General features: G+C 38.7%; 1 protein-coding gene across 3 annotated transcripts; it reads right to left on the bottom strand.

Moving 5' to 3' along the window:
• Positions 1–574: 574 nt before the first annotated feature.
• On the bottom strand, positions 575–18,810 carry tbrg1 (transforming growth factor beta regulator 1). 3 transcript variants are annotated; one of them, XM_079374564.1, is made up of 15 exons: positions 18,644–18,778; positions 18,400–18,533; positions 17,449–17,506; positions 17,283–17,365; positions 17,136–17,172; positions 16,794–16,856; positions 15,600–15,812; positions 15,427–15,497; positions 12,799–13,031; positions 12,584–12,723; positions 12,272–12,418; positions 11,281–11,378; positions 8,395–8,505; positions 3,462–3,625; positions 575–2,052 (listed from the first exon to the last, which is right to left on the bottom strand). In XM_079374564.1, the coding sequence occupies exons 2-15, from the start codon at positions 18,513–18,515 to the stop codon at positions 1,967–1,969; spliced, it is 1,620 nt and encodes a 539-aa protein (XP_079230690.1). In that variant the 5' UTR covers positions 18,516–18,533; positions 18,644–18,778; the 3' UTR covers positions 575–1,966. The 3 variants fall into 3 exon arrangements, with proteins under 3 accessions (XP_079230690.1, XP_079230691.1, XP_079230692.1); XM_079374565.1 differs by lacking the exon at positions 16,794–16,856 and having other exon boundaries at positions 964–2,052; positions 18,644–18,810; XM_079374566.1 differs by lacking the exons at positions 16,794–16,856; positions 18,644–18,778 and having other exon boundaries at positions 964–2,052; positions 18,400–18,596.

Raw genomic sequence — 18,810 nt, 5'->3', positions numbered from 1 at the left:
CTCATTGACTGCATTGTACTCAAGACCAGCAGGTCAGCATCTGAATTAGTCTTTTTCCTGTCCTAGCTGTCAATTGTCTTTAAAAGGGTGAGGTCACAGTAACACGAGGTGTTCGGTTAGGTGCCCTTAAAGAGTGCAACCACAGTGTCAAAGCAGAATAGGACAGAATAGCATCCAGATTTTGACATGAACAAATGCAGGTGAAAATCAACCATGTCTGGTAACACATTAACACTCTAGCCAGGTTAGTGTGTTATGATTCATAAATGATGTCTTCCAACATCAGCATAACAAAGCATAAATGTGACCCTGGACCACAAAACCATGTCTATGTAGCAATAGACAACAATACACTGTATGGGACAAAATTATCAATTTTTCTTTTAAGCCAAAAATCATTAGGATATTAAGTAAAGATAATGTTCCATGAAGATATTCTGTAAATTTAAAAATGTTAACTGATTTCTGGTCAGTTTTATAATATAGGCTCCGTTTTTACTAATTTTAATAAACAAAAGAGAGTGATAATTGGCCTAAAACGTCAAACCCTGCATAACACAAGCACTACATATTTAATTGCATTTATTACTTAGTAGATTACACTTTCATAAAAACCTTTATAATAGGTTTGTAAAAGCCAAAAGTTGTCTTATGCATGTTTGGGCTGTGTTCACACTGCATTTACACTATTTTGTCCAGACAGTATGCAGCGTTTTGAGTGCTTTGCAATAGTGAATCATTTTACAAACCAATTTGCTCAATTGATTCAGATTTTCAAAGAGCTTTGTTTCTTCCTTTGCTAATGACACTGCTACTAATTGTCCCACAGATTGACACTTTCGGAGTAAAAGAGTATGCTCAGTTAAAAATAATGTAGAGTGCAGCTTTATCTAATGCATTGGTGGCTGCCTGGATCATGAAACGTTATTTGAGACAAAAAAGTGATGTCAGCCAAAAAGAAATTGTCTTCAGATGCAGAGCATGTTTTTTTGTCTTCGGGATAATGTGTACTGATGAATAATTGACAATAAGACCAGGAAAAATCATTAAAACATGAAGAATAAGTAAACAATGTAGCATTCGAAGCCGTGAAAACAACAGCAAGATGTGAAGCAACTGCCAAAAACATACAATTGATGCATATATGCACATAAACTAACAATTAAAAAATGCAGACATAAACTATATGAACACTTTGTGAAAAAGGATTTAAGGCACATTTGTCTTCTATTTAATAAGCATTTGATGTGTGAGTATTTGTGCTGTAGTTACCATCAGTGAGGCATTCGATGTGAAGGCATCTGTATTTCACAGCTCCACAGTGACATCTAGTGGTTGCCTGAGGTATTTTATCCTCAGAAGATTATATTACATTTCCTTCTCATTCCCACAAGGTAAAAGCATGTCTTTCAAGGTGTGAAACTTTAATAGTTTAATATAGTCTGAAATATTACAATGACACTGCATCACAAATACCAAGATAGATGTAATGTCAAGATTTCTTTTATGAAATGTGTTATTCGAGGAGAACTGTTCTAGAGGTACAAAGCCTTCTCATCACATACATGGAATGACCTACATAATGAAAGAAGAAAGACGAAAGGGTTTTGCTTATTGTATTTGGTAGCCTCAGAAGGAGCCTTTGAGCCCTACAGAACTGGCCAAACAAGTTGAAATCTTAAACTATAATACTAAAAGCTTAAGGGTTGATTTAGTCCACCATTGTTATGTCTGTTTTATCAAAGTATTTCACAGTAAAGACTATGATCACGCTTTAATAACACACATTAGAAGCACAAATAATAAGGACTTTGCTTTTTTTATCATGTAAAAAATAGTCTAAATTGACTCCACGCATCCAGTTAAACCAGCAGAAATTAATTCATAATGCAGATCTGAGATCTTTAGTTGCACTTCTATAAACAGGACCCATCTGTATAGTTTGAGCTCCGGGGTCTGAATAAGCTCAAGTGTTGGTGAGAGAAGTTACAGTGGTCTGCAGCACTGCTGAGCTCAGAAGGTGAGACGAGATGTTAGGCTGTTGTGGTCGCACTGTAAAAGAAAACAACAATTTATTTATTTCCTTCTTAAAATCCAATCAATTTAATTATTATGGTTTCAACTTGCATTTTAACCTGAGATTCAGAGTCCAATTACAAGGGGGTAAAAATGGGGAAACAGCACTTTTCAAGTTTTTTCTTCTTACATGTCTGTAAATCAAGCAGTATTAATGATAACTTAATGCACTTTTAAATATTGGGTTTTAACAAACTTTCCTTTGGGCATCTTCATTTTAAGGCCCTATGACGTGGTTTGGTTCCAGAGATAATGGAATTTCAATATGGCTCCAGGAGTAAATTGTTCAAATGTACACATTTTCAGTGTCCAGAAACCAAATGTGGGTCACTTTGCAAAAATATGATACTTATTGAATATTTTAAAGAATGTCTGAAGATCAAATAATGTTGAAACTAGAAATAAAAACCTTTAATAAAAACAATTGCATTGAACATACCTGTCGGCCATAAATAAAGTGTCATAAATATTATTTTTTCAAAGTTTGTGTGCCTATAACTCAAGAAGCATTAACGATATCGCAATATGATTTAAGATTTTAGTTCTTAATAAACTTTTCTTTGGGAATCTTGATTTTCAAGGCCTTACATTGTTCAGTCCCAGAGATATGGGGATAACATTGCCCATGTTTGAATGGTCACCATTGGCATATAATACAACAAAGATTGTTTAAGTCAACAGATTTTTCTAACAGACATACCAATCTCTGTGGAAAAATAACATTATGATGCTGCCATCTTTAACCCCCTGTAATTGGACTCTTAATCTCAAGTGAAAACTGCCATCCTGAACACCGCAATGGATTACTCAAATATTCATCCATGACATTTAATATTTTGGCTTTTATCACATTTATATTTCTTCAGAAAAAATATTAACAAAATCAAAAATTTAAGCCAGGGTCCACTCTGGTTGACACGGAATGACCCAATTAATATTCAGTAATATTTTTGATTTAAAGCATTCTTGGATGAGCACATTTTAACTGAATTGAGCACTATCTTTTGTAGAGCTGTTTATAGCTGAAATGCTTATTTCATAATTGATGAACTTTTGCATTTCATAGTTACTGAACTAAACTGAAACAATGCTGAACTAATTTGATCTGAATAATGACATTATTATCTTCTGTAGAGCAGCTTTACCACTGAAAATGAATTGGTTTCATAATTGATGAATTTTACAACATTAACACTGTAATTTTTCTGTTTAATAATGTGAAGCTGCTTTGAAACAATCTGTATTGTATAAAGCACTATATATATATATATATATATATATATATATATATATATAAATAAATAAATAAATAAATAAGTGTGACTTGAGAAACAGCAATAATGTAATTATGCAAAAATGTTTGGTTGTGATTTGTGGTAATTGACCTGTGCTGCTGTGTTCTGTTGTAAGGTTCTGACTGGCCAGGCTCTCCTCACAGCTTTGCACTCGTTGAAAGGACTCAAAATTCACAGATGCATCATCTTCTGAAAGTCCATGCGCCACCTGTCCGTCACCAGGCCGACAAACCTCAAAACGCACCCACTGATAACTAAAGTAGAGAGGCAAAAAGATACTTAATTGAAATTTTGCACAGTGGCGCCTCTTATGTCATTAATAAATTATGATCTGAACTGTTATGGACATTGTTATGATCTAAAACAAAAGGTTTTCAAACCCTGGGTCGCAACCAAGACTCAATACTCTGGGAACAAAGAGGTGAGAACCAGCAAACATAACTTTTATAACAAAAGGCTTCTTCTGTCAGCAAGTTTTGAATTTGTGAACAGACTGCACACAGGATCTGAGCTTTACGGCAGACGGAGACAGTGATCACACGCCTGTTCATCTCACAAATAAATTGTTTTCCCTCAGAAAACTTGGAATATTAATACATTTTTAATAAATTGTGACTGTATGCCTTTTATATCCTATGTTACATATTGACAAATGGTTAGGTTTGGGGGTAGGGGTTTGGTTAATTGCTCAAAAATGTGCAAATGTAAATAGATTTGTTGTGACTGTTAAAATTAAAAATCACATCCCAACATTTTAAAAGTATTCAAATATTTTAAAGTGGCAAAATTATTACCCAATGTATAATTTAATCATAGCCATAATATTCTCATGCCCGTTGTGTCTGTATATTGACACCGAGGCTTCTTATTTAAAACAGAGTACCCTGCATGTCGAAAACTGAAACCAAACGGGGGACTCTGTGCATTAAAGTGACGCCAAAGAGTTCTGACCAAGCATCAATGTGAGAGTTGTGGAGTGAGAATGTGTTGAAGCAGCAGCCGCCTCACCGCAGCAAAAACAAACAAAACCACAGTATTACACACTTTACGTCTTCTCTCGCTTTTCAACCTGGTGGTCTGCAAAACAAAACTTGCCCAACTGACCTATCGGTAAGCCCCCGCCACCTTAGTTACTCAATCGGACAAACAATGGAGACATTTAAGGGGGACTTAAATATGCCATGGAGAGATGTATAAAAGATTTTAAAATAAATATGTAAAAATACAGACCACACTGCAAACAGGAGAAGCCTTGTGTTAATGCTGTCACGACCGCAACGACAACATCCTGGATCAACACTGTTCATGTACCGCGGTGTAAGATTAAATTAATTTACATTTAACCAGTTTAATATGGAGAAGCATTAAAATGTAGACCTTTGTTTATGTGTTTTTGACCTACAGTGTACATGCCGTGAGAACAGTTCGCGATTTAGGTTTGAACGTCAGCATGTGTAGCAGAGGCCAGCGGGTAAGTGCTGTGTAGGTAAAACCTCACTAAAGGCCTTTAGCCTCCTCGTTAGAGCGCCTGCCTCCCACGCCAGAGACCGCGGTTCGAATTCTGCTCGGAGCAGGTGGAGTAGGACCGCGACATTGGTGCCGTGACCCGGATGGGAGTGAGGTTTAGAGGGGTGAGTGTAGCAGAGGTCAGCAAGTTAAACCTCACTCCCCGACCTCAAGTGGCGCTCTAGTGACTGACGCTAGGGGCTGTGGCCTTTAGCCTCCTCGTTAGAGCACCCGCCTCCCACACCGGAGACCGCGGTTCGGAGCGGGTAGAGTAGGACCGCGACACATCTTAACCTCACTAACTTTAACGTTAGCTAGTTTTAGACAAAGAAACCTTGCTAAAGTTCTGCTTGAGCAGATGAAAACTGTAACTCAATGATAACCAGAAAATTAACATTTTCATCTTTATTGGGATTGGGGTTGAATGCTTAGGGATATTCTGCTCTATTTTGTTTGGGTTTAGGACATTGAATAAAATAAATTCCATCGCCCATCCTCTCAGGACACCTGGAATCAGTGTTTCAAGTACCCCAGGCACATTGTTTTTTCATTTTTTGCAAAACCGAAGATGCTTTTAACCTATATATGCACACACACATATATTATCTATCTATCTATCTATCTATCTATGGGTTAATGCATGGCTAGCGATTTTAAAGGAATACTCCACTTTTTTTGGAAATAGCCTCATTTTACAACTCCCCTAGAGTTAAACTGTTGAGTTTTACCGTTTTTGAATCCATTCAGCCAATCTCCGGGTCTGGCGGTAGCTTAGCTTTGATCACTGAATCAGATTAGACCATTAGCATCATGCTCAAAAATTACCAAAGAGTTTCAATATTTTTCCTATTTAAAGCTTGACTCTCCTGTAGTTACATTGTGTACTATAACTGACGGAAAATGAAAAGTTGCGATTTTCTAGGCCGATATGGCGCGTGCGTTATCTAGTCGGGAACTACTTTCAGGCGCTGCATAATATCATTGCGCCTGCTGCATCCATGGTACGGCAGCAAATTTCCTTGATTAGGCCAGAATGAGAGTATAGTTCCTAGCCATATAGTTCCTAAGAGTGCTACCCCCAGACCCGGAGATCGGCTGAATATATTCAAAAGCGGTAAAACTCAACTATTTAACTCTAGGGGAGTTGTAAAATGAGCCTATTTCCAAAAAAAGTGGAGTGTTCCTTTAATGCAACGTGGAGGCAAGAACCACCCGACGCGAAGCCATGCATTATCCCGCTTACACCATTTGCCAGCTTTGTCAAGTTAAAGCTGTAAATAATGTTTTCAGTGCAAAATTTGACTAACGGTTATTTTCATCAGTTACGGCTCATTATCGTTAGTTTCTGCCCACTACAAATCAGACACAGAGTTCCGTAGAGACATAGTGCTGCAAGATCACATTTATTTGAATTATCGAGAGAGAGATGACAGTTGTGTGAGCCTACCTGTGGCTGCGCGTCTCTCTAAAGAAGCTGTACTTCAAAAATAGCGTATCTAGGCTATTCTATTAATAATCTTTAAATTAATGTAGAAACAACAGACATATTTTTTTAATATTTGTATAATGACATCTTTATGACTGCAGGCCAGTATCACTTATACCAGTACTACTGATGTCTCTATGAAAGTTTTTTCCCCCTAATATTTAATGATAAAATTGATAGCTCTTGTAGACTACTTCAAATAACTTCTAATTTAAGTGAACATAAAACAATCTTCACATAAACCCATTATAATAAATGTCACATTTACCTGTGCCCTTCAGTAAGTAGGATATACAGATATTGAATAGCGTTATCAAACACTAAATTATAAATTATATATAGATGAATCCTTAAATCTACAAAAGCTATTGATTTTCTCTTTTTTCTTTTGATCTTTGATTAATAGACATCACTGCAGCTTGTTATTAGGTTATTTGGCTGCTATCCCTTTAAGAGCCGAACATAACCTGGATCTGACATGCATCTCTTTACCTACAGGGTTCATACACATTTTTACCAATAAATTTCCATGACTTTTCCATGACTTCTCCATGACTTTTGAGACAATATTCATGACCTAATGTTCCATTATTTTACAATAAGAATAAAAATCTGTTCAAATTATCATAGCATTAACTAAAATGAATGACTAATGCTATTGTTTGCTTTCTCTGTTTTAGTAATAAGTACACGCAGCAACTGCGCCAGATGTTACTCCACACAGAGAACGTATCATATCACTGAATATTATCATTTAACTCTGTTAAACACAGGACCTGAATTTCGTTTTGGAAACTTTTCTCTTTCGCAACTGTTAAAGAGTTAAAACACGACAGTGCTTACTCGCCAGAATGGCCATTTTAACATAATGTTGTGTGTATTTTTGCCGCTTAAACGCAACAAGCTGTGCTTTAGAGCCTTGCATTTCTGCCAGACACGAGTTCCAGTCGGACTCGGGTAATCATGCCGCACAAGGGCTGGACTAGGGCATATGTTTGAGGCCTGTGCAGGTTTCTACTGAGCTTGTTTGGTACCAAACTCAATTTGGTTCTCGCAAGTCGGCTTTATACCATAGACTGTAAAAAAATAGCTTTATACACGTGCCCTTTGGACGTGACTGAGCGCACGGGAAACCGCCTCTGGAGCGTGCGAGTAAAAAGACGTGCAAATAAATAATTTTTGTGTCGATGCAACAATGACCCGATTAGGCAAGTGACAATTCTGTCAACTGTCCCGAAACGCGAGCGAAAGACTTGTATCGCAGCGTGCAGCCGCTCTTTAGTGACGAGATGCGCGGATGAGAAGCCGCTATAAGAGACAGTCAAAGAGAGAAGACGCGGTACAGCTGAATCACTCACGCGGTTTTCAAATGACCGATTTCATCTGATACTCTGTGTGGATTCACTTAATCATCAAACCTATATGCAACAGGCTATTGAATAAATGTGTGAATATCCATAATTTTAAAGTCGAATGCTGCGGGAATGAGTAAAATAATGCGATATAGCCTATGCGCAATCCCGCACCGAACCTGATTAAACATAATTCTATTGTACAGATTATACAGATCTCTATAATAGACTTATACAGAGATTTGTGAAATAGATTTCCATGACTTTTCCAAAACTTTCTGGGTTTATTTATTTTTCCAAAACTTTTCCAGGCCTGGAAATTGCTGCTTTAAAATTCCATGACTTTTCCAGGTTTTTCATGACCGTACGAACCCTGTACCTATTCTGACCCACTTCCCCCCGGTTTCACAGACGAGGCTTAAGGCTAAGCCCCGTCTATGGCCTTCTAACTGGGCCTTCATGTCTTAAAGTCTCCACTAATCGGGTGTGTTAGATGAGGGAGACAGTGCTGCGCTGCTCCAGGACAGTTTGTAAAACCACTGCATTTCAGAGACAGAGAAATGTGACTCATGTAACAAATACATAAATATAGACATGCTGTTTTAAGGCAGCTTTAATTGCCTTTTTGGTAACTTCATGACTTAACTGATGACATAACTATGACATAGCTGCTACTCACTTGCTGCATTTGCGAGCCCCAGGACAGCTCTGAATCAGGTTTTGAATGGTGGGGTGAGAAAAACCAAAAAAGTCTGCTCCAGATGGGACAATGTTGGTCAAGGATTTGCCCCTAAAATAAGAGAAACCATGCAGGATCATTTTAACATATAACATTTTTCAATTAATATTTATTTATTAAAAAGCAATAAAATGAAAAATATCTTACTGATATTATACACTACCAATCAAAAGTTTTTGAACAGTAAGAATCTGTAGTAAGTCTCTTCTGCTCACCAAGCCTGTATTTATTTATTCCAATGTACAGCAAATACAGTAACATTTTGAAATATCTTTACTATTTAAAATAAATGTTTTGTATTATATATATAATATAATAAATATATTTTATAATGTAATTTAATCCTATAATCTTTTGTAACATGCAAATCAGCATATAAAAATTATTTATGAAGGATCATGTGACACTGAAGACTGGAGTAATGATGCTGAACAGTTAGCTTTGATCACAGTAATAAATTACATTTTAAAATATATTAAAATAGAAAGCAGTTATTTTAAATAGTACAAATATTTCATAATATTGCTGCCTTTGCTGTATTTTGGATCAAATAAATGCAGGCTTGGTGAGCAGAAGAGAATTCTTTAAAAAACAAAAATCTTACTGTTAAAACTTTTGACGTAGTATATATATATATATATATATATATATATATATATATATATATATATATATATATATATATATATATATATATATACACACACATACACTCACCTAAAGGATTATTAGGAACACCTGTTCAATTTCTCATTAATGCAATTATCTAATCAACCAATCACATGGCAGTTGCTTCAATGCATTTAGGGGTGTGGTCCTGGTCAAGACAATCTCCTGAACTCCAAACTGAATGTCAGAATGGGAAAGAAAGGTGATTTAAGCAATTTTGAGTGTGGCATGGTTGTTGGTGCCAGACGGGCCGGTCTGAGTATTTCACAATCTGCTCAGTTACTGGGATTTTCATGCACAACCATTTCTAGGGTTTACAAAGAATGGTGTGAAAACGGAAAAACATCCAGTATGCGGCAGTCCTGTGGGCGAAAATGCCTTGTTGATGCTAGAGGTCAGAGGAGAATGGGCCGACTGATTCAAGCTGATAGAAGAGCAACTTTGACTGAAATAACCACTCGTTACAACCGAGGTATGCAGCAAAGCATTTGTGAAGCCACAACACGCACAACCTTGAGGCGGATGGGCTACAACAGCAGAAGACCCCACCGGGTACCACTCATCTCCACTACAAATAGGAAAAAGAGGCTACAATTTGCACAAGCTCACCAAAATTGGACGGTTGAAGACTGGAAAAATGTTGCCTGGTCTGATGAGTCTCGATTTCTGTTGAGACATTCTGATGGTAGAGTCAGAATTTGGCGTAAACAGAATGAGAACATGGATCCATCATGCCTTGTTACCACTGTGCAGGCTGGTGGTGGTGGTGTAATGGTGTGGGGGATGTTTTCTTGGCACACTTTAGGCCCCTTAGTGCCAATTGGGCATCGTTTAAATGCCACGGCCTACCTGAGCATTGTTTCTGACCATGTCCATCCCTTTATGACCACCATGTACCCATCCTCTGATGGCTACTTCCAGCAGGATAATGCACCATGTCACAAAGCTCGAATCATTTCAAATTGGTTTCTTGAACATGACAATGAGTTCACTGTACTAAAATTGGCCCCACAGTCACCAGATCTCAACCCAATAGAGCATCTTTGGGATGTGGTGGAATGGGAGCTTCGTGCCCTGGATGTGCATCCCACAAATCTCCATCAACTGCAAGATACTATCCGATCAATATGGGCCAACATTTCTAAAGAATGCTTTCAGCACCTTGTTGAAATCGATGCCACGTAGAATTAAGGCAGTTCTGAAGGCGAAAGGGGGTCAAACACAGTATTAGTATGGTGTTCCTAATAATCCTTTAGGTGAGTGTGTGTGTGTATATATATATATATATATATATATATATATACACACACACACACACGTATGTGTGACAGGTGTGTGTGTGCTGCAGCTGGGAGTCAGGACAGTTTCTCCTTCATGTATGACTTCATAAGTTTTCTTAGTCTCAGTCTAGTTTATCCTGTTTATTGCCTGAATTATCTTGTCTTGATTTTTGTCAGCGCATTTTGGATTGCCCTATGCCGTTTGGACTCGGTTCACCGATCGATGACCCATGCCAGCCCTAGGAATACTCTTTATCTTGCCTTATACATATCTGTTTACTGATGCTCGACCTTGCCTGTTTCTGACCACGTCTTTTAATAAAAGCTTTGCGTATGGATCCGCACGTCTCTAGTCTCATTTGCCCTGTTACAGAATACTCAGCCACACAAGGATCCAGTAGCTTTTCAGATGAACATTGGCCAAGTATTCTGTAACAAGGCGAACGAGACGACGAGAGATGTGCGGATCCATACGCAAAGCTTTTATTAAAAGACGTGGTCAGAAACAGGCAAGGTCGATGATAAACTAGACTGAGACTAAGAAAACTTAGAATGGCTTCGTAAAGCAGCTAACACTTGGAGAGTGATAAACGCAGAGCAATACTCGGCAGCTTGAGAACGATCGGAGTGGGTGCAATATAGTGTGTGCGTGTGTGTGTGTGTGATAGCTTTCCTGGTGAGCGCGTGATTGGTTACAGCTGTGTGTGATGATGGGACATGCAGTCTAATACATATACACCCACACACACATATATTGCATTACAATAATGATGATTTGGGTATGAGATTAAAATAAATAAAGATCTGATGACAATACAGGAAATGTCTCTGGGGGAAATTGCTTTTAAGTGTACTGAGTAACTCCACAGGACTTTACCTCCGGGCAGCAATGGCTTTGAGCAGGTTTGCGTGGCAGGTGAGGGCTGATGAGGCCACTATTGCATTCTGTGGGTCATCCTCTGGTGCAATCTCAAACTAAATATTACAAGAACAAAAACACGTATTTTTTTTTCTGTTTAGTCCATATAGTCAATTTCTGCAGTACAGGACTACAGACATCTTCATAATAATAATAATAATAATAATAATAATTCATTACATTTATATAGCGCTTTTCTGCTTTTTTCTAAGCACTCAAAGCGCTCTACATTGTGAGGGGTGGTGTCTCCTCGTCCACCACCAGTGTGCAGCATCCACCTGGATGATGCGACGGCAGCCATAGTGCGCCAGAACGCATGACAGAGTGATGAAGCCAATCAGTGTAAGGGGATGATTAGGAGGCCATGATGGTCAGAGACCAATGGGGAAATTTGGCCAGACACCTCTACTCTTTTCGAAAGACATCCTGGGATTTTTAATGACCACAGAGAGTCAGGACCTCGGTTTAACGTCTCATCCGAAAGACGGTGCTTTTTGACAGTATAGTGTCCCCGTCACTATACTGGGGCGTTAGGACCCACACAGACCGCAGGGTGAGCACCCCCTGCTGGCCTCACTAACACCTCTTCCAACAGCAACCTAGTTTTCCCAGGAGGTCTCCCATCCAGGTCCTGACCAGGCTCAACCCTGCTTAGCTTCAGTGGGCAACCGGCTGCAGGGTGATATGGCTGTGGTCATAACCAGGGTTATTTCACAGCTTTTACTGCCATAATTACAGAAGTACAAGCATTGATGTTTTTAAATAGAATATAGCATGTCAAACCTATGGTTGGTAAAAAGGTGGAAAATTTCCAGTATTTAGCAAATAATCCAGGAATTTTTTGGAAAGTTTCTGAAAATGTACCTGACATTTTCCACCCCTTTGCAACCCTAGGATGTGTCAACATCAGGTCAACTATCCATGAGTGTACATATGCATAGGTATGCACCTGTGGTCCTTGACCACAATCTTTGATTTGGCAGGTGTAGAGACACTTCTGATCAGGGTTCTTCATGCTGGCGAAAACTCTCGTGCTGCAGAACCCCACAGGATAGATAGCAGTTTCGTCATGAAACAGAGCCCTGTCTGTGATGATCTATGATAAAAACACAAACTTATGAGCTCTTCTTCAGCAACAAAACATTTCACTCTTAAAAACTGCTAATATATAAAATATTTACTAAAGACTGCTGCCTCACTGTGAAGAAAACAACAGTTATGAGCTTTACAATATCCCATTAGAGCTGGGTGAGTTTCTGACCTCCCCTAGGCTGTACACAGTGAGTCCACAAAGCACGATGGGAAAGACCGGCCTCCCGGAAGAGTCCAGTGAGATGGGCTGCACGAACTTGCGCACTCCTCCTTCTGCAACCTTCCTTTTCTTACAAATCTTCTTCATGACTAAGAGTTGAGCAAATAGAACTGCATTGAATCTGCAGTTTTAAAATACAGACATATATTGTAGAAAACACTCACGTTCTTCCCTGCCATTCTCTCTTCCCCTCTCTTTTCTTTCTTTTTTGGGTTTCTTCAAAAGGCTGTCATCAGATCCTGAGAGTCCAGTGGCCTGGCTGTGACTCCCTGGTAGAGCAGCGCACCCTGGTGTGCTGGAGCTCAACGCGACAGGTGTGTGTGTGCTGCAGCTGGGAGTCAGCACAGATTCTCCTTCAGCCAGAGACTGATACTGCAACAAAGACTTCAGCAGGAATCTGGAGAAACACAGTGAGAGAGTAAGTGGACTGTATTTTAGGATTACATTACCGATTATTATTAATAGATTACTGAATCTTATTGTTTTTGTTTGTGCTATTGCTATTATTTTTTTGGGCAAAAGAGTATTTAGTCAGCCACCAATTGTGCACGTTCTCCCACTTAAAAAGATGAGAGAGGCCTGTAATTTTCATCATAGGTACACTTCAACTATGAGAGACAGAATGGGGGGAAAGAATCCAGGAAATCACATTGTCTGATTTTTAATGAATTAATTTGCAAATTATGGTGGAAAATAAGTATTTGGTCAATAACAAAAGTTAATCTCAATACTTTTTTATATACCCTTTGTTGGCAATGGCAGAGGTCAAACGTTTTCTGTAAGTCTTCACAAGGTTTTCACACACTGTTGCTGGTATTTTGGCCCATTCCTCCATGCAAATCTCCTCTAGAGCAGTGATGTTTTGGGGCTGTCGCTGGGCAACACGGACTTTCAACTCCCTCCAAAGATTTTCTATGGGGTTGAGATCTGGAGACTGGCTAGGCCACTCCAGGACCTTGAAATGCTTCTTACGAAGCCACTCCTTCGTTGCCCGGGCGGTGTGTTTGGGATCATTGTCATGCTGAAAGACCCAACCACGTTTCATCTTCAATGCCCTTGCTGATGGAAGGAGGTTTTTACGCAAAATCTCACGATACATGGCCCCATTCATTCTTTCCTTTACACGGATCAGTCGTGCTGGTCCCTTTGCAAAAAAACAGCCCCAAAGCATGTTTCCACCCCCATGCTTCACAGTAGGTATGGTGTTCTTTGGATGCAACTCAGCATTCTTTCTCCTCCAAACACGACGAGTTGAGTTTTTACCAAAAAGTTCTATTTTGGTTTCATCTGACCATATGACATTCTTCCAATCCTCTTCTGGATCATCCACATGCTCTCTAGCAAACTTCAGACGGGCCCGGACATGTACTGGCTTAAGCAGGGGGACACGTCTGGCACTGCAGGATTTGAGTCCCTGGCGGCGTAGTGTGTTACTGATGGTAGCCTTTGTTACTTTGGTCCCAGCTCTCTGCAGGTCATTCACTAGGTCCCCCCGTGTGGTTCTGGGATTTTTGCTCACCGTTCTTGTGATCATTTTGACCCCACGGGGTGAGATCTTGCGTGGAGCCCCAGATCGAGGGAGATTATCAGTGGTCTTGTATGTCTTCCATTTTCTAATAATTGCTCCCACAGTTGATTTCTTCACACCAAGCTGCTTGCCTATTGCAGATTCAGTCTTCCCACCCTGGTGCAGGTCTACAATTTTGTTTCTGGTGTCCTTCGACAGCTCTTTGGTCTTGGCCATAGTGGAGTTTGGAGTGTGACTGTCTGAGGTTGTGGACAGGTGTCTTTTATACTGATAACGAGTTCAAACAGGTGCCATTAATACAGGTAACGAGTGAAGGACAGAGGAGCCTCTTAAAGAAGAAGTTACAGGTCTGTGAGAGCCAGAAATCTTGCTTGTTTGTAGGTGACCAAATACTTATTTTACCGAGGAATTTACCAATTAATTCATAAAAAATCCTACAATGTGATTTCCTGGATTCTTTCCCCCCCATTTTGTCTCTCATAGTTGAAGTGTACCTATGATGAAAATTACAGGCCTCTCTCATCTTTTTAAGTGGGAGAATTTGCACAATTGGTGGCTGACTAAATACTTTTTTGCCCAACTGTAAATAGTTCCTGGCATTGCATGTCTATGTAACTTCCTTTAGAGCTTAAACGGCAAACTAGCCAAAACCCACAATGACACAGATCAAGCAAATAAATAAATTTATTCAGTTTCAGTTTTTTTGCCACAAAATGTATGTACGGAAAGCTCACTCCCTCACAAACGCCCACACATACAGTACAGACATACACTCGCACACTGTTGTCTGTGCTGCTCTGATTTTATGTCATTTATGTCACCTAAAATATAGAAAAATTAAAAAAGTTATAATTTAAAATAACTGTTCTAAATTTTTATATTTTTTAAAATGCAATTTATTCCTGTGATGACAAGGTTGAATTTTCAGCAGCAATTACTCCAATCTTCAATGTTACATGAAATCAATCTAATATGCTGATTTAGTACTGAAGAAACATTGCAATTATTATCTATGTTGGAAACAGTTGTGTAGTTTCATATTTTTGTAAATAGAAATAGTTTGCAACATTATAAACGTCTATAAACTGTCACTTCTATTCACTTTAATACATCATTACGGAATAAACGTATTAGTTTCTTTTGGGAAAAAAAAAGACTGAACAGCTGATACAGCATCTTCTTTTAAAAATAACAATTAAGTAATGTGAATTTTCATTTTCAATCAAGTATATTTTGTAATAAAGATAACTGAGCGTGGATGTACCTCCTTTCTTCTTTTGCCCGAACAAACTTCTCTTCCAGGTGAGCAATCTCATCATAAAGTGCTGCATTTTCCTGTAAAACAATGTGCATTAATTCAGGGATGCTTATCATGATGTCCAAAGTAGGCAATTTCATACTGTTTTTGGTATAAAAACTAAAATAAATTTTACTTACAAATATCATAGCACGGGCAGCCTTGCGAATACGCATGTACTTCAGCCGGTACTTCTCATTTTGGTTCTTGCGAGGACCCTTCCTGACTTTAGACCTGGATTCAGAGTGGCTTGTGGGGGAAGGCAGGGGTCCCATGGACGAACCAGAGCCCGAACCTGAGAAGGTCGACTGGGCAGAGAATACCTGCAATGCATTCTGTCTCTCTTCATCAGTCTGCAAATACGAGTTACAAATTATCAGAGTTTTACACACATTGATACAACAGAGATTGTCAGATTGGGAAAAACATGTATATTACAGCTACATATGGGTGTTATGCCATTAAACTACTGGAATCTATTTAAAAGTGAAAGTGTGGCATTTGAGGATGATGTTCAAAGTAAGGCCATTATAAATGGATTTCAGGAGGTGTATGAACATGGCAGCTCTGTTTGTTTTTGTGATCCAATGTGTCAAGTCGTGGCCTAAGTTAAATTCGGAGATCTGAGTCCTGCCACCACAGATGGAAAAAATCCTAGAAGAAACTCTGGAAACACACAGCTAAAATATTTCCTGGCTAGACAGTCGGACTCTTAATCCAAAGGTTCGAGTGTCGGTCTGGCAGGAATTGTAGTTGGGGGGAGTGAATGTACAGCGCTCTCTCCACACTCAATACCACGACTGAGGTGCCCTTGAGCAAGGCACCGAACCCCTAACTGCACCCCAGGCGCCACAGCATAAATGACTGCCCACTGCTCCGTGTGTGTGTTCACTGCTGTGTGTGTGCACTTTGGATGGGTAAATGCAAAGCATGAACTTCCGAGTATGGGTAACCATACTTGGCCGTATGTCACGTCACTTTCACTCACTAATTCAACCATTGGAGTTTGGGGCCAATATTTTTTTTTCATGAAAAAATAAAAAACAAGTTTAACAACTAGCAAACCACACACTTCACCATGTGTTGCCCAAAGTTGACCACATAAAATATAAAAATATAAATTGATGCAGACTTCAAACAATATACAATATAACATGCATATACATACAATCATATGTATATATATATGTGTGTGTGTGTGTGTGTATAAAGAAAATGATGATTGGAAAGTTTTCTAAAAGGGAGTAAAAAGTAAACAACAAAATGAGGCGCTTTGCCTAATACAAACTGTTTCTAAACACTGACAGCTAACTGACATGTGCTTATCGACTTACCAACAGGGCAAAAACTCCATTTCTGCTTTCAATCCTCTTGAAGCGTCTGCTCCCTTTCTGTGTCTGTAACACACCGTAAAACTAAAGCAAATGCTGCAGGCTACTTCTCCTGTAGGCTCTCTTAGCGACAGACTGCTCTGACTTTACCCCTTTTTCCTATATTAGTCATTCTAAAACTTTATGAATGTAAATATGAAAGACAAATACAAATGAAATCATGCACTTAAATTAAATACATTGCTGGTACTGAATGGAAAACATATTAGGTAAATATGGTACATGACTGACAGGTAATGGCATGACAGTATCATAAATAAACTTGGGCCAGACTTCGAGTCTCACCTCTCGATACATGACTGCCTCGAGGCTTGACTTTGCACTGCAAAATAATTACAGTAACATTGATTATCTTGACATTTGTGCATGGTGTTGTAATTTTGAAGACATAAACCGAAGGAAATTTAAATAGTTTTAAAATGATTTCTTTACTTTGACTGCACCAGTCCACGATCAATGATCCGCTGCTTGATCTCCTTGATGTGCATGGGCCGCCCAGCTTCTTCAAGAACAATCTTAAACAATCAGAAAATTCATTGATTTGATCACAATAAATGTATGTGATATAACAACAGCATTATTTAAGGGAGATGTTTACCTGAGCAGCATCGAGCCAAGTGAGATTCGGTTTATCTGCCACCTCACTGGGGGTTTCACTGAAAAAAGAGCAGCAGTATGAGACAACATATATCCCATACTGTATCACATATATGACAACATACATCCACCATAGTTCTAATATTATATTTTAGGCCACGTAATGCTACTACATTACTGATAATCTCAGTTATCAGTTTAACTATTATTTATAGTTCTTCAATAGTAATAATATAACATTAATTCATACCAAATAAACCCAGTGAGTCTCATAACACTAGTAAAAAAAACAAGTGCCTTTAATTATATTGAATGTGCACATCATGTAGGTATATGAAAAAAAAATTAAACACGACAAGTTTCAATAGAAATGACAGTGAGCTGTATATTCTAGGTTACTAACAGCATTTACTACATATTTTCATTTAATTGCAAATGACATGCAATTTGAAAAAAAAATCGAAATATTTGAAAACAATAGTTTCAGTTTCTTCAGTTTTATATTCTTTTGAAGTATATTATTTCTGTAAAAATAATTATTCTTAAAAGTATGCTAAGAGTAATTATCTCTTTTTCACAGGGGAGATAGCTTTTACCCTGAATATTTTGTATGGGGTGAAGCCAACTATTTTTTGTTGAGTAAACATTGATGAGCAATATTATATCCAATCAAACGCAATTGTACGGTGATATAACCGTAGCACTGAATGATTTCTAGATGTGGCACGGTATAGCACAACTATCATTGTGTTTTGGCAATAATACCATAGTAAAGCATACGCAGAATACTGTGGCGCAGTCTTGATACCATCATTTCACCATGGTACTAAAAACAAGAGTCTTTCCGTGGGGTATTTCCATGCAGTAATATTAAACTGCTTTCCTTGCGCCTGTGCCTAAATGAAGGGGTATTTCATGAATAAGGTTTTCATCCTCTGCCCAACAAACTCACGCGTCTAGACTCTCAGCGGCTCCAGTCAGGCTGCTCATGCTGTCCAGCGCTGGAAACAGTGAGTAACTGCCCTGTCCATCCGCCTCCATCTCGGACTCAAAGTTCAGTGAATCCATCCTTGTCTGTTCGGTGGTCTAAAGATATGTCGGGGAAGAAATGACACACAACATTAACTGTGCTAAGCTAAAAACAGGACCACGCACAATCCAGCAGAAAGTCAGGATACAGGGCGATGTAAGTTCACCTGTGATCTCACACTATATTTGTGTGTTTACTCATACTGTACAGAAAATAAAAATGTATCTTCAATGCAATCTTCAATTTGCTGACATGTTTATGAAGCATTTGTTCTCAAAGCTCATTGGAACCACTGATCGATTATGTTTCGGGGGACACATTTAAAGAGCACAC

Source organism: Barbus barbus (assembly GCF_936440315.1).
Source record: "Barbus barbus genome assembly, chromosome: 23".
Lineage (NCBI taxonomy): Eukaryota > Metazoa > Chordata > Actinopteri > Cypriniformes > Cyprinidae > Barbus > Barbus barbus.
Note: the sequence above shows the minus strand (reverse complement) of the source record. Positions and strands in the feature narration are given on the sequence as shown.